The sequence below is a fragment of the Corvus moneduloides genome, chromosome 17, assembly GCF_009650955.1.
Source record: "Corvus moneduloides isolate bCorMon1 chromosome 17, bCorMon1.pri, whole genome shotgun sequence".
Lineage (NCBI taxonomy): Eukaryota > Metazoa > Chordata > Aves > Passeriformes > Corvidae > Corvus > Corvus moneduloides.
Window position 1 is genome coordinate 100853 of NC_045492.1, and position 23291 is coordinate 124143.

General features: G+C 49.9%; 1 protein-coding gene across 1 annotated transcript; it reads right to left on the reverse strand.

Annotated features, from left to right (window-relative positions):
• Positions 1 to 1296: 1296 nt before the first annotated feature.
• Positions 1297 to 16635, reverse strand: LOC116452679 (CMP-N-acetylneuraminate-beta-galactosamide-alpha-2,3-sialyltransferase 2-like). Its single transcript, XM_032127333.1, is given in 7 exon segments — positions 1297 to 1464; positions 1583 to 1705; positions 1834 to 1879; positions 2834 to 2886; positions 2889 to 3015; positions 3308 to 3498; positions 16459 to 16635. Coding segments are annotated over 7 exon segments (885 nt in total).
• Between the last annotated feature and the right edge of the window lie 6656 nt (positions 16636 to 23291).

Genomic DNA, 23291 nt, shown 5'->3' on the forward strand with positions numbered 1-23291 from the left:
ATGTTTCATCAGGAGCAAAAAGTGACCTGAACAGCTTCAATTGGTCATCAGAGCACCCAGCTTTGTAACTAAATTTGTAAGAATAGTCAGGAGAGAGAAGATGAATGGAAGTAATGCAGCAAGAGTTTAACCCACAGTGAAACAGTTATCACTGTTTCCTCTCAAGGACTGGCTTGTCCTTAATAGGAAAGCCAATTGCCTGTAAACTTTAGAAAAGCATTGGACATCATTGCTCAGAGCACTCCTGAGCACCTAAAGAAAGGTGAAGGGAAGGTGAAAGTGCAATACTTGTACTCATCATGGGAAACAGAAATAGTGGAGAGAAGAAATCGAAGACACAGAAATGGAGATTCTACCTGGAGAGGCAGAAAATAATGAAGCTAATAGTTAAGTAATACAGGCTTCTGCTATCAATAGGAAGGATATGAGTATGAGATTTCTGGTGATTTTAATAGACTGAAAGCCCATGTGACTAAGAACCATGATAAAGCTGAGTCTGGATCAAGGATGTTAGTGATTGAAAGTGATAAAAGACATCCTGCTAACCCTGCTCTGGAGGAGAAAAATCTTCTTTGGGGAGCTCAGTCCCCAGGGTCTGCAGTCTTGTTCTGCAGGCGTGCCCTTTTCAAAGTTGTAAGGGGTCAAAAAGCAAAGGAAGTGGTGGGTCACATGTGTTTTCAAAGTTTATTCGACGTAAGATCATTTCAAATTTGATTCTGTTGTCTTCTGTCGGCCTGTTTGATTTTTCCCTTCTTACTCTTCCTTGATACAATTTAAAAAATAGTTTCTTAGCTAAAGACTATAAGAATAAAAGTTGTAGTAAAAGACTGCGCAGGGTGAGGGGGGCATCTTCGTTTCCTGAGAACAACTCTAAGCCTCCCCCAAAAGCCATCTGTGGGTGGAAATGTCAGCTCTGTCATGCAGCCAGCCACGTCTGAGCAACTGCTCTCCACTACTGGCACCCAGTGGCTTCACAGCCCTGCAGGGCCACACACAGCAGCTCAGGCTCCATGCCCACCTACAGCCCCACCATCTCCCGTTCCTCCCTCCCAACCAGCATGGGCAGAATCATGCCCACCCTATGTCCAGCTAAATGCAAAATGCCTGGTGCCATGGGAGAATGGCACCCACAGTACCCAGCTGGTAGGACCAGCATAAGCAGTACTGAAACCTTGTGAATTGCAGGGTCTGTGAGCCCAGGTGATGGGGAGGAGCAGCAGGCTAAAGAGCTAGGAGAGTCACTGGCAGTGCACTTTGGCCCATTCCTGGCCAAACCACCTGGCTCTTGGAAATGCATCACTTGTAGAATACAATCCTGCCTTTATGTGCCAGTCTCTTGGTGAGGCTGAATTCAACATCAGCATCATGGACTCTCGTCCTGCAAAAGGCTCCGGACCAGCAGTTTTTTTCTCGGTAGTGGTGCCAGTTCCCTTCACTGTCTGCTCCAAAGCCGAACACGGAGACCTGTACGTACGCCAGCAAGAGCCATTGCTGTGTGGATGCTGGGGTGTCCTGCAAGCATATGGACAAGCAGTGCAGGGGAGATACAGTGGCAGTGCCTGGTCCCACTGGCTGTGGTCACCTGCTGGCAGGTGTGCAAGGCAAAGAGCAGGGCTGTGAAGCCAGTGGAGGGGTACCTACGCCCATGATGCTGTGTCCAGTTGTCATGGATGTACTTGAGGAAAGCTGGGCTCAGGATCAACACCTGAGTGAAGTGATTGGGTGTTCCCCATGCTGCAACAGGACAGCCAGCCCAGCACAGTGCAGCCATTGTCCTTCTGCCCGGCAGAGTTCTGCCTGCTCCTGAGGAGCTGGAGCCCACAGAGCCATTACCTTGTTTCTGTCAGCTTTGATGAACTGTTTAACTCTTACATACGTGCTGCAAAAGCAGAGGCAAGCAGTGATCATGTAGTACACCCGCTGCTGAGGGGGCCTCTTTCTTTGCAGAGGATGTCCACTGTCTGCCAGCACCCAGCCCAGTGGCATCCCCCGCCCCTTGGGCTGGCCCAGCAGCATGCCCTGGCCTGGCTGTAGGAAGGGACATATCAAGCCCATGGCCCTGCTATGGGGACAGCTGCCATCCCAATCATAGGGGCATGGTACTGTGGTTGCCTGAGCCCTGTGGGGACAGGCCAATGCCCAACTACCCCAAAGTGCAGAGCAGAGGTGATGCCTTTTCCTGGTCTTAAAATCAAGAGGCATACACGGTTAGAAGGAGAAAAGGGATTTTACCTTGGTATTTATTCTTAAGGATCCTTAGGTGTACACGTCCAGGTCATGTGCATCGAGATGTACCCCACCGAGTCTTTCCCTGTGTCTCTGTGTCTCTCTTCTTCCGTGTGTCCCCCCCAACATTGGCTTTACTAATTACCTAATTACCTAATTACTAATTACCTTTACAACATAGGCTTTACTAATTAGCACATCTATCAAAGATTCCCCAATGAGAGGCTCAAGTGAGCCCCCCCTCCCCAAGGAACCTTCCCCTGGATGGTTCTGTCTTGGTTTACAGAATATGTTCTGGAGAGGACCTTGGGGTCTGAGGCACACTGATCCCTGGCTACAAAGCTTCTAAGATGTTTAGTCTCTTAGCTTAACAAACAAGTCCAAGAATGTAGGCAAAAAGCACTAGGAATACAGAAGCTGTAAAAAGGTATAACAGGGGTATAAAAGAAAAGGCAAAAATCTTCATGGCATCAGAGGGATGCCCAGTACTCTTTGTGCCATCAGGACTAGTGCCAGGGCTCCAGTGAGGCACCAGAACTCCTAGACCACACTGCGCCATCCGCAGGGTTTCCAGCACAAGAGATGCCATCCCCCAAAGTTGACACACTGTGTGAGTTCTCTGGTGGAGAAGGAGGTGGTCACCCACTGCAGGTCCAGAGAGGTTTGAAGGGGATGAGGACAAGGTGGACATTGGGCCTAAGGGTCACTGCACTCTCTGGGTACATCAAGTGATAGGTTGTTCTCATGCCAACATCCAGCTCAAAGCCAGTGATCTTTGCTCTGTTCATCCTAAAGGACAGCAGGATGGTGTGTCCCAAAACAAAGGTGCATGGCTGGCTGGTCGCAGGCTCTTGGTCCCACCAGCCAGGGACAGCAGGTCACCCTAGCCAGCAGCAAAGAGAGGACATGGGTGACACAAGGCCTATGTGTGTCCCAGGATGGAGGGCTCCAGAGAGCAGGGTCAGCCAGCCACCTCCATCACAGGGTTTGTGTTGGCAGATTTCAACAGCATGGCCAGGAGCTGGGGCATGTCAGGGTACTGGGGAGACCAGAAGAGACCAAATCCTTTTAGGTCACCCACCTCAGCATCCAGTCATGAATCTCAATTAGCAGCCTGTGGCTGGATCCTTTGAGCTGCCCTGAGTTTCCCACCACCACACAAGTCCTGCAGTGAGATGGGTCCCACACATCAGCAGTCAGGGTCCAGAGGACAGTGAAGAGCTGCTGAATTATGGCCTGAAGGTGGACACCACTTGGGGCACCCTGCAGGGTCTAGAGGAGCAAGCACAGTGACATTAGCCCCTCCACCAGTAACCCAAAGGAAGACAGAACCCCATTTCTCCTAGCAGAGACCTGGGAAAGGACAGAAAAAACAGATGGGATATTAGTTAAAGGGCGTAGAACAGCCCAGGGGGCAGGGTAAGAGGTGGAGGAAGAGCTGAGCTGGGATCTCTGCATCCCTTTATCCCCATCACATCTGTTCTTGGCCCTGCCCCATTGCAAACAGATTCAGGGAGCCTGGGAAGAGCCACAAGCTCCTGCCCATTGCCTCACTTACCAGTCACCACTGAACCATATCCGAGGAGAGCTCGTGGTCTGTGCCCATCAGCAGAGGCCCTATGGCTGCCTTGTGGTGGGCATTAAACTATGCGGAGCTGTTGGTACGGGTGGTGGTGCAGCAGGCAGTAGGGGTATGGAGGAGGGAGTGAACCTAATGGAAAGGCTGTGAGAGCTCAGAAACATTGCCACAGGACCAGCAGCAGGCACAGGGCCAGCACCACCTTTGTGTACCTCTGGAACAGCATCCCACATGCCACCTGCAGTGACATGTCACAAAGACCAGTGTCAGCGACACCACAGGATGCCTTTTCACCCATCCTCTCTGCCCAGCCTCCTGGCACACCCCTTGAATGCTCACCTACCCTGAGGGAACTGAAATAGCCTAATATTCATTTACTTTTCTAACTGTTCAATGTTATTGCTGTGTTCTGAGGCTGCCGCTGCCACCAGCTACTTCAGGCCAGACAGGGCTGGCTGGCAGCATGTGCTCTACAAGGAACTGCTCTCTGCCTGCAACACTTTTAGGATCTGCAAACTGACCTCTGAACAAGCAGCAAAGCATCATCGCCCTGGGCACGAGTCAAACACCAGCTTCCCATTCAGAGTGCTGTACATCCACCTACCAAGTGCACAATGTTAGCAGTGAGGCTTTCTCCCCATGCATGAAGAGGAGCTGGGGCAAGGAGCCCCACAGCCTCTCTGCCCTGGCTGACCCCATACCAGCGCCATGCAGCTCCAACCCTAGTGGTCCTGGGGTTCTGCAGCTTCAAGGACACTGAATCATTGCCAAGAAGAACACTTCTGTTCTCTACCAAAAAAGCACTCATGTAGCCTAAGGTCAGAGCGAAAAGGGTTTTCCATTCCTCAGGGAATTCATGAAGTGCTCAGTGACTTAGGACTTGGCTTCTGTGAGCCAAGGCAAGAATGAAGAGCAGAGCTTCATGGGTAGCCTTCATCCCAGGGTCAGAAGACAACGCAGGTGGTTTGTGGAGGTGTCCCCTCTGTACTAGAAAACCCCTCATGTTCTCACAGTAGCACCCTGTGCCTCCCTCAGTTGCTATGTGTCAGCACCAGTTCCATTTCTCCACAGGAACCATTTTCTGCAGCTCCTGGAGAATGGAGTCCTGATGGACATCCGACCTGCTGCACTCACATCTGATCCCCAGAACATGCCCCAGAACAGCAAAACTGCTACCCCAGGAGGTCCAGGCAACCAGCAGAGATGGGAGATGGAACAGGATGGAATCTGCATGATCCCAGGTGGTTGCAGCAGGTTGTACTCCCTGTGGAGCCTGTCCTTACTAAAAGCTAATGAACCTCATATTAAAGGGGGAAGCACAAACAAGCCATCACCAGTGCACTGGAAACCCAGATGTGGGTTCTTCCAAGCAGGAAGCTGCCATGAAATGCTGGCTCTTCTCCCCCACAGGGTCAGGGCAACTACCACAGCCCCCACACTCTCCCTGCTGGCAGTCACAAGTCCCTATGACTTACTCTTTTGTCCTCCTGCGAGCACAAGCACTTGCCAGGATGGAGGCAAAGAGCATCTGTCTGATGTGCTGGTCAGGCCAGGTGCCAGCAGTCCCTTGGGCTGGTTTGGGCACTCATGGAGCCTCAGGGGTTTTTAAGCCACAGCTCATGGAGAGGTGGGAGCAGGCTGAGGGCTGTATGGTCAGCACCAGCTGCTTTGGTAAGCCCAGAGAGAGGGTACTCAGCACAGGGAATGTTTCGTGTGGCTTGTTGCAATTTCCTGTGGCTGGAGCAGGCAGGGCTCTGGACAGGCAGATTTGAGTGACCCCATATCCCTCTCTGTGCCACATGCAGCCCCTGCTCTGTGGGTGGTATCTTTCCACATGCACCTGCACAACCCATGGCAGCTCAAGGAATCCCACTGTCCCTGTGTCCAGAGGTGCCCCAGTCCAGAAATACTGGCCACAAACCACCATGCCACAGCCATTCAGCCCCTGCATTGGTCTGCATTCGGTGCCATAGACCTGTCTGTCCCCACTCAGCCCTAAGGAAAACTGTCAGGAGACCCACAGCCTCACAACTGGGAAAGCTTCTCCTGGTGTCATGACCCTCTGGTCCACAGCCAGTTCTCCAGGTCCCCTCACCTCCCTGGAGGAAGCTCCACTGAGCATGAACAGGCGAAGGTGATGCTTCTGGGCTTGGTAGTCTCTCCAGTGCTTGTTGCAAGTGCAGCAACTGCCATGGGTTGTACCATGCCATGGGGGAGAACTGTGAGTGGTACAGTGAGGTCAGAGCTGCTGTCCCTTCTTCAGCAGTACCTGCCACTCTGGCATTCCGGCACAGCTCCTCCATGCAGCCCAGAAGCTGAATGCCGTAGTCAGGTTCCCAAGGCCAAAGCAGGAAATTAATGATTAAGAAGTTCCTCTGGATGGGAGAAGCTGCCTGGAGTGGAACTGCCCTCTTGCCCCTGTGTGTCCTGCTGGGATGGCTCACTGACACCAACAATGCAGAGCTCTCAACAGCTTCGTACATCCAGCACGTCACCAGGACTCTTGCACACCTGGATGTAATTTTGGCTCAGAGAGGACAGAGGAACGTGAAATGTGCTCAGCAATTAGAAAAGCACAGCCAGTGGAAAAGCAGTGCAAGCTGAACTGTGAGTAATTTTATCCAAGGGGAGGTAAACACTTTGCTTTGCAAGGAGGTTTGGTGGAAAGAGGAAGTATCTAGAAACTCAAACTAGAACAGCACTGCAAAATGCAGAGTCTATATTTTTTGGTGACAGGCTCAAAGGGCCTCTGCACCACTACTGGGGAGCCAGGCAGGGCTGAGCTGTTATGAAACACATTTTCTGGATCACACACACACACACACACACACACACACACACATATACAGAATGAAACATGTGAGAGGAATTAGGGACAGCACAGGCTCTGTGGTGCTGGCTCCACTTCTTTGCATTCTCAAGCTCCAGTGTGCTCAATCCTCACCACAGTCATAAAGACCATGAACCCTGCAGAGCAGCAGTTGATTCTGCAATAAGGAGAGAACAGCTTCATCGGACACAAACCAAACTAATTCCCCTGTCCTGATCCCAAAGCCCCTGGCAACGGTGTGAAGAGCAAGAATGAGGGACTGGGAGGTTTCATGTGCAGAGGAAATGCAGAAGTAGCAGGTCATCTCCTGGGAGTTTGGGAGAGGGATCCAGAAGATCCTCCCTCTGCTGGAGCATCCTTTCAGAGGCAGCTGATTCTTTGCACCAGGCCCCAGGCATGTGCAGGTGCACTGTATGGGATCCCAGTTTCTCAGGGCAGGTCTGCACAGGGAGTCAGCAGTGCTGCTCAGCACAACCTCAAGATCAAGCAACCCAAGCAAGGTGTCCCTAAGGAAAGGGCTCTGCCTTTGCAGTGTCCTCAGGGAGAAAGGTGTCCTCTGCAGCCCAGAGAAGCAGGGCCAGTGTGGACACTGCACTCTTCTCCATGTCCGGACTTCACTCTGTGATCTGCCAAAAACCTGAAATCATAAACAACGCAGGGATAGCATTCCCAGCACTTAGCAGGGAGATGTCAATGCCAAGGAATCATAGCACTGCTGAAAAGGGAAACTGCTAGGGCCAACACCAACTCAGGTCAAAAGCAAACAGGACAAAGTACTGGCAGATGTGGGAGCTGAGCTGATCCTGGCCTCTGGATCAAACTATTCTTCTGAGGAAGAAGGGGTGATACATCCCAAGAACATGGATCTGGCTCCTGGAGGGGTCAGTGTGGGCCAGACTGTTCTGCTGTGCTTGGTCAGATGTGCAGAGGGGGTCCATGGCTTTCAAGCACAACAACAATCAGGCTGGTCATCTCCTCACACCTTTCATCACAGGTGGACAACAGCAACATGTGTTCCGGTTTGGCCAAATTTAGAAATATATCCTCTGAGAGAAGGCACAACCACCTCTCCCCCACCAGGTTCGGGAAAAAATAAATTTTCCTCGAAGGAAAGTGAAGGAGATAAAACTATTTCTTTAACAAACACACAGGAAAAGGAAAATAATGCTTAATAATAAAGTCTCTCGCTGTGGAGAAAAACCTGGGAAAGTGTTAGAGTCCTCCCGTTGGTCTCCTCGGAGCTGGGGCTTGGCCCAGGGCCAGGCCCTCTGTGCTCGGTGGAAAGTCCTCCTGATGTGTTCTAATATTGTAGCAGTCCAGTGGAAAAGGGAGAAAGTCCGAAATTCCAGGGAAGGGGAAAAAAAAAAATCAACTCTCAGTCTCTCTCTGGAGAAAAAGAAGCTAAACCACTGGCCAAAAGCTGACTGGAAAAAACAGCAAGCCGGGTGCCTCCTCCCTCCCCTGCCGCAGCTGGAAAAAAACATTCTCTCTGTGTGACCTTGAACAAGCTGCAAACTGCTTTGAAAAAGTTTTGCTCAGTTTTTTCCTTCCCCCCTCTCAAGCTCAGTTTAGAGGCATAGAAAGGCACAAAAATTAATTTCTGGGCATAGGCAGCGATATGGGATACACATCATAAGGTCACCCCAAGACAGTTGTCAGGCAATGCAATGCAACAAGCACACCATCAGTCTGGGAGCTGGAAAGGGAAGGGACTGTGGACAGGGTGGAGAGCAGCAGCAGGGGAAGAGGACATGGCCAGGAAGCAGAAGGACATAGCGTGGAGGTTGGGATGAGAAGCATGTTACCAGGAGGTGAAAGATGTGCAGCTCCAAGGTGCACCAAGAGCTGCCAGCATTAGGGTGCAGCTGCTATGCATCGTGCTTGGCACCCTTCATCTCTGCCATGCTCCCCATACCACTGAGCTCTGCTGGAATGAGGCTGGTTTCTCAATGCACCCGGAGGCTCCAGCTGACCAGATCTCCATCCTGGAGACCCTGGGGCTGCTCCTGGCAGCATTTACTTACACCTTTGTCAAAAATCTGTGGTGTGGAAGACCCTGCCTCAGCCCTCAGTCTGCTACCCTGCCTGGGTGTGTGAGAGCAGAGAGCATCCTTCTGCCAGAGGGCATCCATGGAAACAAACCCACAGCCTGAAAGTTAGGGACAGGGCTATTCTTTTCTCCAAATTCAGCATCTCCAACAGCCCAGCAAACCCGAGAATAACCCTGGCCTGGTGGCATTGGGATCTCACAGCCAGGGTGTGGGTAGCCCTTTGATGCTTGTCTGTGAGCACTGTTGCAGCTCTCACAGGTCTCATAGCTCTCACAGCCCCATGTCTAAGTGAGAGGCTCTGCTGGCCTGACCCATGAATGAGACTCAGCCAGACAAAGCCACCAACAACCTGATCTAGTGCAGGCAGCTGCAGATCTCCAGCAGGTCCCTTCACACCACCATGGTCTGGCTCCTTGTCCCTCTTGAGCCTGTTCTGTCCTTACCTGCAGCTGGACTGGTGAGGCTGGGCTGCTTGGAGCAGAGCAGTACCAAGGTGCTGGCTCTGAGGATGTGTGCTTGTGCTTGATGCTCGGAGGCAGAGGTTGCCTCCTCCTGCTCCTTGTGTCCTCAACAAAGAAAAAAAAAGCTGAGCCAAGCCAGTAAGGAAGGTTGGATATGACCCCAGGGGAGCCAAACACAGAGCAAGACCAGATCAGGGGACAGCAGCAAGATGATTCTAAGCAGGGCTTCTGGGAAAAGTTCCAGGCAAGAATGGACATAGATGTCTGGGCAGGGATTTAGGGATTTTCTTTTCTCTGCTTACAGGTCTGACTTGAGAAATTACTCTAGTTAGAGGTGGAACTGTCAGAAAGGAGGTCAAACAAGACTTGGTGAGTGTCCCAGAAAGCAGAGTGGACTCTTGGAAGTGGGAAATGTCATGGGAAAGCTGAGTGGGCAAAGGACAGTGGGAGCCTGTCTGGCTAAGGAACAGAACTGCGATGATGTTGCTGTTTCTGCCTGCAGCTTTGGCTTCCCAGCCCTGTCTCTAAATATGTGCTCTTCTGCCTCTCCCAACAGCAGCGGCACTGGGGAGGGGACAGCACATCCCCACGGCACCAGTGGAGAAGCCACAAGGGCATATATTACCGCAGGCCTAGGCCCTAGGGTATATCACCGTGTCCTGCAGCCATAGGGAGGAGGAGGAGAGAAGATCCAGCAGGCAGGAATTGTGCAGCAAGATTGATTTTTTAAATTATTTTACAAACTCTTTTATAGACTTTTTTCTTCATAGTCTAATTGGATAAAGGATCAGCCCCCCCTTGGGGTGACTGGCTAAAATCCTAAAACATCCATTGTCAAAATATTTTTCTACTATACCATAAACAAGACTTTTCAAGGTTGCAGGTGGCTTGGTTGTTTACATACCCTGCTACCTCTTCTGTGAGAGAGAAAAGTCTCTCACAGACTTAGAAAATAGCAAGAAAATCCTTGCTAGCAGCATTTTTGTATCTACAATTCCCCCTTTTTGTTTGATAACAACTCTACTATTAATCCTAAATAGAAATTTACATCAGTTGTTAATTCTAAATATGTCCTTAAGGCTTTAACTATCTGACTCCATAACAAGAAATTTAAAGTTCAGTCTCTGCTTGTGGAAGGACCATCCCAGTCTCTGCTTGTAGAAGGACCATCTGCCTGATGGTTGACATCTTGGTCATCATCAGAAGAGTCATTAGGCTGATGATCTACATTCTGGTCACCATTTGGATGGTTGGCGTTCTGGCCATCATTTGGAGGTTGCCTGTTCTGCCTCTGGTGCTGTAGGTCAGGGCAAACGCATTTTGAAGGTAGCCACCGTACCCCAGTATCTGTGGAAACGCAAGCATACCCACGACCTCAAATGATAAGCTCATGAGGGCCTTCCCACTGGTTTAGTGAGTAAATTCTGTACCCAGACTTTTGCCCGGGGAAGCTGTGTCTCACCTGAAGACTGCAATGAGAGAAAATGATTCAGAGTAACAGGATTATTTGAATTTTGTGGTACTGTAAGGTGATTAATTGTATACAAAGCTTTTGCTAGTCGGCTTCAGTAACCAAATTCAAAGGTTCCTGTGAGAATCATTGAATAGCCATGATAACAGCCCTTAATTCAACTAACTGAGCAGAGTCTGACTTAGATTGGTGTGTTAGGCAACCACCGCAAAGGCAGTGTAGGATACTGTGCACCCTTACACACAGTGGCCCTGTGAAGGATTGGTTACGTGAGAAGGGACATACAGATTCTTCGCAGCTTACTGATTTGAGAAGCTGGCTACGTGAGAACAGGCACATAGACCCTTGCAGTTAGCTGAGCAAGGTCTCACAGAACACTGCACCACACATTATGTGTAACAACTGAAGTTGCAGAATATCACATGTATCTTGCTCAATAACTGAACCACCATTGAGTCTTATTGCTGAGCTATGGGTTTATCTGCAGAGTTAGCAAGGATAGGTTTTGGCAGCAAAACAATAGACATCTGTGGTTAGAAGGCCAGTGAAAAAAGGAGAACTGCTGACCACAAAAGAGGAACCAAAGGAGGGGTTAGAGATCAGCTTAGACGACATGAACCACTTAGAATGCGCCGTTACGAATATGCATGAAGCCTATTATTGATTGTATATAAGGAGCTTTGGTACAATCAATATACTGGATTCCTGTTGATCACTCATATTGAGCGTCCGGGTTTTCCCTCTGTCGCGACATGAGCCCTGCTAAAAACTTGTCCCAATCAGTACCCTCCAGGCTGCCAACACATCCCGCCCCCAAAGGTTAAGGGAAGTGGTAGCAACATAAGGCCTGATTGTAGCTGTGTGCCCCTCTGAGTCCTTCACCACCACAGGCCGTTCGCTTAGATAGCTCTGTGTGGTTCCTCCTAATCCTGCGATGGCCGATCCCACCGGGGCTAAAGGCCGTGAGGGAGGCCACGCAGAGAAGGAGATGATAGTTACATCAGCACCAGTATCAATCAAACCTCGAAGCTGAGTCCGGGGCGGACGGGCGTTCGGCAGGATCAGGGTACATGTCATCTGTGGCCTTTGGTCAGAGATGTCTGCAGTCCAGAAGGCCTGCGGAAGTCCTGTAGATCCACTGCCGTTATCTTCGTGAGTTTGTTGCTCTATCCTGGGGACACAAGACTTAAAAGGCACTAATTTAGCAAGGCAGGTCTTTTCAGGAATAGTTACAGGGGCGTTTTGCGTGGAGACCATAACGCAAATCTGACCTTTAAAGTCAGCATCAATAACTCCTGAGTGCACTAAGATTCCTTGATGGGCAACGTCAGGTTTTCCCACCAGCATTGCACTGGATCCCTGGGCTAAGGGTCCATATACATCCAAGGGAACCTTATAGATACCGCTAGAGTCTAAGACGACTGCGGCTGCGGTGTGGACGTCAAACCCGTCTGATCCGTGGGTGCTGTCTCTAGGGTGGCTGGGTAGGCCTGTGCCTGTACCTGTGCCACCCTCTGGGGGAGCGACTGCATCGGAGAGCAATTCCCCCTCTTGCACCCTGGCGGAAGTTTCCTGACAAAGGCCGACCATCGGCATGAGTCCGGGATCTACAATAATCTGAGCAATGCCCTGGCCTGCCACACCTCTTGCACTGGGGGATCGGTGTGTTCTCCTTTTGGCTCGGCTTAGGCCGCTTCCGTTTTTTCGCCTGTTTTGGTTGCTTTGGTTCACTATCAGAAGATGTGTAAACAGGCTGCAGGAACGTAGCCAAAGCAGACCTTTTCTGGTTCCCAGATCCCACCTTAGCACAGGCTTCGACTATGTCTGTTACCTCAGGATCCTCTGGCAAAGCATCTATGATTTTTCTGCACTCCTCGTTTGCGTTATCTCTCACTAACTGCCTTAACAACAACTGTCTTAACCCGTCATCCTCAACCTGCTTCTCGAGAGAAGCAGCGACTTTCTCTACAAAAGAGAGGAATGACTGATTTCCCTTGAACTATTTCAGTATATCGCTTTCTGGGTGCTGACAACTCTATGGTTTTCAATAGGGCAGCCATGCCGACCTGTTGAGCTTGCTGCAGGACGCTAGAGGACAAGGTACCCTGTAGGCTGGGATCAGAGAAGGGACCAGTCCCCATCAAAGCATCCATTCCTGCTGTCCATCTAGGATCAGCAGCAGGGAGCTGCATATTCCCTAATGCAGCCTTGTCTGCCAGCTTTCTCCAGGTTTTCTCAAAAGCTGCACATTTTACAGGTTGAAATAGAATTTGACCTAAGTGTCTGATATCAAATGGAGCAAGTAAATCTGTATTTATCACCCTTATTACCTGCATAACCTCAGCAGAACCTAGCCATGTTGTGCCACCTTGGATTGCAGGTCCTGGGCAACCTGCCAAGCAATTACCTCATGCTTATCACGCTCACCTGAATTTGAGAGAGCCTTATACACTGGGAAAGCTTGGATCTCCCCTTTTGGGGAGTCAGTACCATCCTGAACTTCTGGCACAGCCTGTGAATGGAGTGTAACAGCTTCCCAATTACCCCCAGCATCCTCAAATCTATTTGGCATTCCAGGTGTATAGGAGAAAGTTTCACGAAGGATATCTGGACTCCAGGCGGCTCTCTTGAAAGCTGTTTATTGCATAGGTGAAGTTACAGCATTTCAGGGAGTGGGTATCCAGAGCCAGCCCTACAGCTGTCAGCTCCAGCTTGTAGGCATACCTGAAACTGCTTTCTCTTCAAGTTACAAAGCATTTTATACTTTTCTTTACAGAAATAATACATAACAATGTTAATTATTAACATTATTATGTTAATACCTAACAACCAATAAGCACCATACCCAATACCTTTACATTTGCCTATAGCCTATCATAGCTACTACCATCACCATATTATAGTCATTATTATCCAATCACAAGAGTAAGTTACAATTTAAGCTTACAGTGGAAAATTCTTAGACCTTTCTTCTTCTTGCTACATTGACATTTCTTGTTTGCCTGCAATATCTCTCTTTTTGGTAAACACATGTTTTCTATTTACTTATGCTCTTCTTGAGACTTATTTACTTGGTGAAAAACATGTCTTTCTTTGTAGTCACATACCTTTGTCCTAATCATAAAAATCTCCTTCCAACTCATCTCCAACCTTTGCCTTCTCAGTTACTCAGCGATCAGTGTTTCAGCAAAACATCTTTTACTCTATATCAAAACTTGCTTTCATTTCTATCTCATCCTCAGTTTCTACATTCAGAGATCTTTCTGCCAAGCCTACATATCTGTGAAACTTTCTTACCAAACTTTCATCCTCTCCAACACAAGTGTTTCCGATAACCTCCAGTCACCCTCCTCCAATGCTCGCATTTTAACTGACTCTAAGAAGCAGCTGTAGTGGGTCGGACGCACTGTTACCGTGCAGTCCTGAAAGGTCCAGGGGCGAGACCGGCGCAGCCTTTTCCTTCGCCGCCCGGCTACAGCCGCCTTACGACCTGGGGCCAGAACCTCATCTGCCTCACTGCCTGACGATGAGGAATCATCAGGCAAAGGCAACTCTGAGATGCTAGGAGTGAACAGAGGTTAGCACTTTGGCTAGGTTTGCTAGAGCCAGAACAGACAGCACAGACTACAGTTGGCTGCACTGCAGTTTGAACAGCAGCCTCTTTTCGGGATGCCATCTCAGCCAGTCCCGACCGAACTAGTACTGAAGCTGCTGCAGCCATCTCGGGGGCTACAGCCACACCCAGCGCCGCACTCATCTCTTGCTCCATGGCAGCGTTCGGCACCGCTGCCGAAACCACTGCTGTTTCTCGCTCCCCGGCCGCGTTCAGCGCCGCTGCCCCGGCTGCTGCTCTGCAGCCACGGCCGCGTTCAGGTTTTCCCACGGCAGCGCCACTTCCGGGTTTGCCGCTGGCCATGCCGCTTCCTGGTTTGGAGCCGCGGGCAGTGCTGGCGGCGCGGGCCCGGCGCACCCTGCACAGCGGGGTGCCTCTGTTATCTGCAGCAGCTGCTTTTGCAGGCTGAGCAATTCTCCCAGCTGCCGGGATATGTTTGGTAACTCTGTCAGCAAAGGCAGATGCTGTATTAAAAGGTCGATGGCTTGGTTCTGCAGCGGTGCAGGACAGTCCAGCGCCAAGGAGGGCAGCGGACCACACCCAGGCAGTCTCAGTGCAGTCACGCCCAGCACTATACCGGCTAAGAAGGGACATCCGGGCGGCTTTTGCTCTGCTGGTGCATACAGAAACGGGCTAGGAGCCGCCACGGGGGTCCAATTCGCTAAGCCGCTAATTCGCGGCCCTGGATAAGCCGTGGCGAGGCATACTGCCCTCCCTCCCGCTGCCCCGACATCCCTGCCTCTGCCGGCACGGGGTCCCTGGGGGCCGCGGAGTCCTGCGATTGTGCAGGGTGAGGTGGCGCAGGCTCTGCCTGTGGAGCTGGGGGTTTTTTTCTGGATCCATCATCATTTGCCCCCAGAGCCTGGTCAGCAGGGTCCCCCTTGGACATTCCTCTGTCACTCATCACCAAAATAGGCGAGCCAGCCCTACTGCCACAGTCGAGGTCGGTCAGCAGAATAAATAACGAACGCCAGGTCTGGTATAATTCTAACGCTGCTGGGTCCCCAGACGGGAGTTCGTGCCGGACAGCACAGCCAAGTTCCTGCCATAAGGCAAAGTCCAGGGCAGTATCTCTGGTATCTCCGTCCATGGAAATCCCTTTTAAGGTAGCCCAATCTAATAATTCCCGAACTGAGTTTTCAGAAATGGAGGTTTGCAATATACTAAACACACCTTTCCAGACCATTACCACAGTGTCGGTTTGTGAGCCACTGTTTGCCATTTCTCAGTCACGTTGGACCTCCCAGTCCCGGGGGGGAAAGGGAACAGCGTACCTCTAGAAAAATTCGGCTTGACTCGCAGCAGCAGGACATGTCAGAGAGTGCAGATCACGTCGGGCAGCACCAAATATTATCGCAGGCCTAGGCCCTAGGGTATATCACCGTGTCCTGCAGCCATAGGGAGGAGGAGGAGAGAAGATCCAGCAGGCAGGAATTGTGCAGCAAGATTGATTTTTTAAATTATTTTACAAACTCTTTTATAGACTTTTTTCTTCATAGTCTAATTGGATAAAGGATCAGTCCCCCCTTGGGGTGATTGGCTAAAATCCTAGAACATCCATTATCAAAATATTTTTCTACTATACCATAAACAAGACTTTTCAAGGTTGCAGGTGGCTTGGTTGTTTACATACCCTGCTACCTCTTCTCTGAGAGAGAAAAGTCTCTCACGGACTTAGAAAATAGCAAGAAAATCCTCGCTAGCAGCATTTTTGTATCTACAGGCATACATACATTGTGCTGCTCTTCAAAGCAGGGATCAGTGCTAGGTCAAAGAAGCCAGCACAAGACAGCATTGGTCCATCAGGAACCTCCTAGGGCACCAGACAACCCATCACATCCTGTTAGGGCTCAGCTCCCTCTCAGGCCCCACCCTACTGACGGTGCCAGGCTGCAGCAGCAGCAGCTCTTCCTGCTAGCCCCCACAGGCCGCTGCCACAGACTCCCACCTTGCTTTGCCTGCTGGGGCAAGAATGGAGGGGGATAGGAGAGCAGCAGCACATCCAGTCTGTGGAGGTGGACCATTGGCAAGATACAGGTGGCACTGCCTCTGCTAACTCTGGCCTGGGGACTGGTGGTAGCAGCTCTAGACCCAGCTGGGAAAAGGGATTTGCGGGTTAGATGGAGTGGGTACAGCAGGGCAGGTACAGGAGCACCCACTTCAGCACAGTGGGAGTGAGGCAGCAAGAGCACGCATGGCCACAAGCCAGCACCTCTCAGGACCTCACCTTCTCATCCAGATCTTTGTCACTATCAAACATACCATCTTGTCCCAACCACCACTCGTATTCCACATGGATGTGGGGGTTGAACTGATTGTTCTGGGTCTGCAGCAGCTGGGGCACAGAGGAACTTCTTGAGGACCTACCAGACCCATTCCACCCCACCAGCCCCACAGGCCCCATATCCGACCATCCACCCAGCAGGGCAACGTCTGCAGCTGCAAGCAGTGCTCCCCAGCAGTGAGAAGCTATTGCCAAGGCCTCCAAATGCACAATTCAGGATGTGGCAGAAGGAAAACTTGGACTTGCTGAGGAGATGCACAGCCCCAGTACAGATTCAGGTTCCATTGCCCAGGCATGACACAAACCCTGCCCTGGTCTGTCCTAAACTGCCTTGCCAGTAGAGCCAACACCCACTGGATCTGCCCTGTGCCTTCCTCTCCATCCCACATTGGCACTGGAGATGCTGAGAGGCACATATGGTCATGTGGACACATTCAAAACATGCAGGCCCCTGTCCCAATCTGCATGTGTGGAGAGGGGAAAAGTTCAAAATATACCCAAAATGAGATTAAGACACAAAAAAGGTCAAATGTTAGTAACCAAAAAAAACTCCTCACTTTTATTTACTATCAAGGAAGAGAGCAAGAAAGATAGGAAAGTAGGACGAAGCAAAGAATTACAGAAAACAAGGGATAGTCACCACCATGGAGGAGCGGAGTTGTGTTGATCCTTTCTTCTTCCACCTGTCAGTGGGGAGAGCTCTGCTGCGATGTGCCAGCATTCGCTCATGCACTGGCTGAGCGGTGCTTAACAGCGGTTCTGTTCCAGCATGGGGACTATGGCACCTTCTGCACGTCAGCATCCATGTTCACAGGACGTTGGTGTGATACACCCAGTTCTGCGTGTGCAGGTCATTCACTTGTATTGGCGGGGGCTACCAGTGATGGTCATGGCCCATTATTGCATCAGGTCTAACTGCAGTGTCGGGGTCCCTCCCCCCCACCATGTAGTCCTGGGAGAGGGGCCCTGCGGGGGAGGCACAGGGTTTCCCTGGCCCCTGGTCAGCTTCATTCCCCATTGGTTGGTTTGTGTTCCCTGCGCAGGCAAGGACCCTTGGGTCCTGTGACTGCCTCAGTTCCTCGGCAGAGCCCCGGCCATGCAGCTGGGAAAATAAACATCGCTGAAACATCTATCAAGAATCGGTCCATATATATTTCTTTTCCATGAGCCTCCTTGTTTGGTACACGTGTTACAGTAATCCCTGCTGTAACACTGCAGGTCTTATCAAGAGAGCCAGGCAATGGCAAAAGAATTTGTCCTTTCTACAGTTCTCTACAGTCCCCCCCTGCTCTCTGTTTTTGAGACATGACATGTCCTAAAACTGGAGGGGTGGTGAAATAGTGCTTTACCAACTTTTCATGTAGGGAATATTTCATCCTCTTGGCAACATCCAGGACTGTTTCTCCTGCTTTATTAGCTGAGAGGGGAAGTGGCAGCCTTGATGCCCATGAGCCCATTCTGTGCTCAGTGAAATGAAGAGCAGTGTTGCATTTGGAGTGTCTGGCATCAAATAAGCCTTAAAGAAGGGACAGCCCATACCCAGATCAGAACAAAGGCTCAGATCATTAAAGGATTGTGGTGGGAAGATGAAGAGCACAGGAGCTGAGACAAAAGGAGGAGGACAGAAAGGAGGAGAAGTAAATCCAGATGACTCACAGAGATGGGTCAGGATAGAGAGGGGAACAGAAGAGCACTGTCATTGCCAGAGCATCAAGGATAAAAAACCGGAGAAGGAGGTGACATCCTCTGTATCACCACAGAGAGGTTTGGGCAGACCTGGTATGTGTGTCCTGATGCCTGATGGACACCCAGACCACCTGGACACCCAGGTCCCCGTGCTTGCAAGCAGGGGTGTGAGTGCAAGTGCAAGCAAGTGACAACCATTTTCTTTCCGTTAGACCTCCAAGGAGTGGAAAGAGCTGTAGTTTAAAGTCAGAGGGTGGGACCTGTGATGGTGTTGCTGTAATGCAAAACCCTTCCTTGAAGAGCTGCACCATGAGTCTGGTTGGGGTCGCATGAGCTGGAAGGGAGAAGGGAACAGCAAGAGGTCTGCACCTGAAGGGACTGCAGAGTATCCCCAGACCACTCAGTGGTGGGGCCTTCACTGTGGACTCAAGATCCTTGAAGTACCTTAAGGTATTCTTGAGGTATTCTAGGTAGTCAGTAAAGGCAGGTCAGGCACAGTTGTGCCCAGTGTGGCCAAGGCAGTGAGAAATTTGGCTGCCAAATCACTCTGTGATGGGGGGACACACACCCAGCTCCTGCCACCCCAGTGCAGTCTCCCGATCCTCCAAGGGGCTGCCACTGCGCTGCCTCGAATGGAAAGGGGAGTATCACAGGAAGAGGCAAGATAGAGACACTTACCGCGTTGGAAATTATATAACCCTTAAAATTCTAAGTAACTTTAGTCATAGGTTTGTTCACCTCTGCCAAAGATGTGGGGATAATTGAAGATTATCTTCAAAATACACTGTTTACCGAGGGTTTGAGTTTTGCTGGGTGAGGCTTGATGAGCCTCAATGAACAAAGAGAAGATTCCCAGACTCTGGGAGTTTAACATCTACAAATTGGGAGTAGCCAGAAGATACAGAGGGCATAAATGGACACGAACAATCATCCCCTGATGTGGTTGGAGACACATGGTCTGGGAAAAGATCGATAAGAGAACCAAAGAATGAGGATCAAATTAGCATTGAAGGTAAAGGGATCGATAATGAATAGAAGATCAAGTACTAAAAATTGTGTAATTTAAGACCAATGAATGAGAATTTCTTTGGATTTTTTATGTATAAATATGTGAGAAGTCTGGTAAAGAACCATGTGTGGACAGAATGCTTTCCATTGCACATCCTGGCCAGAATAAAGTAATGCCTACTTCTCTAAAGCTAAAAAAAATGGTGCTGGAGGGTTTTTCTTCTTCCTGAGTTTCAGTGACAATCTGATGGTGGAAATACTTGTCCCTTCCCATTTCACCCAGAATCCTGGTTTTAAAGCTCACTTCTGTGTTGTGAAGAGGAGATTCATGAGCAGTATAAATTGTTAGACCTATGATATGGGCACCAGAGCACCAGCACACATCATCTCAGAACCAGCGCTTTGGCAGTCTTCCTACCTGCACTCCAGCATTGGAGCATTATCTTTGAAAATGAGTTCAATGCCTGTTTTGGCTTCTGCTGTGCTTGTGCTCTGTGCGGCAGAGCAGCTAGGGCAGTGTTTACCTTGTTGGACTCTGCCAGCTTGGTGACTCCACCCACGCTGCAGTCCCACCAGGCCTGTGGCTGCCCACCAGAGAGGGAGACAGTGAGGTGGGCAGAGGCATGAGCTCCTGGGTCAGGAGTACCGCAGAGCAAGGTGGTTACTCCCAGAAGAGGGGAGAAGAGCATCTCCTGCTCTGAGCCAGAGAGCAAAGCTACCACTTCTGTCCCAGGCTGTCAACAGCAGGAACTTGTGATATGTGGTACTCCACTCACAGAGGGTCACATGTACCCCAAACTGGCTTCTGAGCACTGCTGAGCCTGGAGAGACAGCCAAGAGCAGTGTCAGAGCAGGGCACCTTGCTGGATATGAGAAGAGGCTGAACCTGAGGCTGTCACCCTGCAGGCAGGGTTCCTCACCAATGCCATCTTCAACCTGCCTCTCCCCAGCCACAGCCAAATGTTCTGAGCACTTTAGCAAGACCAAATAGGTATTTCCAGAGAAGAGCTGAGCAGATACTCTGTGTGTGCACAGGATGCAAAGTCCCATGGCTATTCACTGATGGTGATGTTTGCTTTGGCCACCAGCAGCAGTTTGTTATGAGAGCAGCAGTGCTATAGTGGTGTGTTCTCCTCCACTGTTCACTTTGCTGGGCTTCTGCTGCAGCAGAGGGGTCGGGGACAATATCAGCACCTCCAGGAAGAGCCACCAGCTCCTGCCCCAGCAAACACTGCCTGGTGCTAGCACACCTGTCCTGCTTCCCACGTCACTCACCATTGTGACACCTCAACCCAGAGGGAACAAGGGAAACCCTCTGATCTAGGGGTAGTTACCCCAAGCCCAGCCTGAGCCATGTTTGCTAGCAGGTTTTCCATGATGTTTCTTCTCTTTTTTGGGGAGCACTTTGGAGAAGATCATCAGCCTTGAACCTCTCATTAGCCTAGCTTAATCATGACAAGCTGGCTGGGTGTCATGAACTGGACAAGAAAATCAAAAATATGCAAAAGGGTTAGATCAGATAAAAGCACTGTCAGGTGGAAAATCATCTCCCCAGGTTCCTGTAACCAAGAACACAGCAAAGATGAGACTGTGTCTGCCTGTGGTGCCACTAGAGACAGAAGCGCTGTCCTTTCAAGGTGTCCTGCCGCCTTTAAAATCTCCAAGAGATTAATAGATGTTACTGTCTCTTCAGAGCCCAACAAATCTGGTGAGAATCTAGTTAACATGGTGGCTTTTGTGAAAAAGAATCGATCATCCCCTTTTCACATTTAGAAACCAAGGCAACCAAAGGTAAATTTTGTCCCCAGGCCAGCAGCTGAACTTTGCCAAGCCCAGGATCTCAGCAGAGCCCTGGGGTGTGCAACAGCTGCTCCCCACAGAGCTGCTTCTTGCTCACCAATTTGTTCCAACACATCTCAGTGCTTCTTGCTCACTGTATCATTTTGCTTCTTTGCTTTAGGGACACACACCAGCAGCATGCCTGCAGCTCTAGAGTTTCCTCAAGTTACTAACTCCACTCTCTTCTTCCACTTACAGCAAGGACCCATGCTGTGGTTTTGCAGGAAAAAAATGCTGCCCCGATTTTTCAGCCTACAGTAAGTTTGGGATGTCCCAAGGAAATCCCCTCAGAAGTTCGCAAGTAAACCTCAATTGCAAATTGGCCTTGGAAATCTTGGGCTCATGGTTTTGATTTCTGTCCCCTTCACACACAGCATGAGGAGGGCCGTGGGGTCACAGCCAGAAAACCTCCCTCTGCTGTGGCATTCCTCACACTGCTCAAGTCTGCCTGTTGCTCCCAGCTCATAGAAAGCACCACTTTCATCAGAAAACTGTTCCCTCCCAGGCATGGGAACCCATAAGGACAGGCTGGAGAACAAAGCTGTTTGCCATAAGGGTCTGTGGGATGGGTAGTCATACCTGCAGAAGTGCCAGCATAGGCTCGCTCAAATCCACGATCTCTGCATATGCCTGAAGCAAAGAAAAATATGTCTGTTGCCTGAGATCAGAAGAAAAACTTTCCAAACAATATTAACAGTGGCAATATAAAGAGCAGTTCTTTAATGAAGCTTTCAGGTGCACAAAATATACCTGTGCTCACACATGGCATCAGATTTTCACAATTTTTATAAGTTTAGCTAATTTGTGTATCTAGCAAGTACATCCAATAGAAGACCAGTTGTCCTGGTAACTCACCCTTGGACCTGCCCCACTGGAGTCCCTCCAGGGGTTCCTAGCCCTGTATTTTATGTCTCCCAGGTGCTGGTGTAAAACAAGATATCCTTGTTAGAAGTTCTTTTCTTGAAAATAAGACTAAACAGAATTTCAAGAAGGTGGCATAATGTGTAAGAAAGGGTAACTGCTGTTCTAAAGTGTAAGAAAGTGCTAGAAACTATAGATCTATATATTAAAAATTCAAAAAGCTAAAAATATACAGAAAAAGCTAAAAATCTTTAGGCATCATGCCCTTGTCCTTCATGGCTCCTGGGAGGACAGAGTGCTGAGCAGCATGGCTCCTCTTGGCATATTTTTTCTCAACGTTTGGAAATGACATTTTTCTGAAAGGCCCTTACAGAGACCAGCCAAGTATGAGTTGGGGGCCACAGAGCAACCCAGGTGAGCATGCCAGGCCCGCCTCCCTTCTCTGTCTTCCTCAACCACCTTCATTCTCTCTCACTCAGCCCTGACAGTCAGTTTAACACTTCCCCTCTCTCAGCATTCCTAACAACTCTCACAAAACACTATGGTTTTCTCAAAGCTTCCTCTACTGCAGCTATGTAATTAAATAAGGCCTTGACTTTCATGCATTTAAAGTGCCACAGCCAGGGCAAGGACCCCTGCATGCACTGTGGGAAGCCAGAACCAACTCCCTGTCTTTCTTCCCAGCAGGGATCCTACTGCCTTCATCCAACATCCTGCTGTCTTGTGCTGGCAGGGACAAGAAAGGGCTGATGCCTCTCCCAGGCACTCATTGCTTTCTAGAACCCCCTCCATTACCTCTGGTCCAGGATAAGAAGGCCTGGGTGGGAGATGCTCAGGGTGCTGTGGAAATTTGTATTCAGTGATGTCTATCAGGCCTGGTGATGTTTTCCACTCTCCTCTCCTTTCCCATCCTCCCCAGCCCTGACCCATCCTTAGCCTTTCAGACACTGCTACCCTCCCAGTTCAGCACTGGGCTCAGCTCCCTAATGGTGAGAATCAGGGGAAAGGAGCAGAAATCTCAATGATTGGGAAATGCCAAATGGTATGAACTGGCCACGAGTATCCATTGGTCAGGAACAGCTTCCACACTAGGACTGGCCAAGTAATCTGGGACTCTTCCCCAGGAGAGTTTAAGAACAGCAAAAGCAGTTGCTGGCTAGAGGATTGTAGTGGTTTGGTCCAAAATACTCATTACTGTTTACCTTCTGTGAGATAAGAATTAGGAGAAACGCAAAGCAGGCACCAACCTTGAAAGAATATAAAGAAGTTTATTAACAGACCTAAAAGAACAAAAAAAAAATCATACCACACCTTCAGAACTCTTCTCCTCCCCCCACCTTCCTCCCTTCTCCCACTGACAATGTAAAAAGACAACCCTTAAG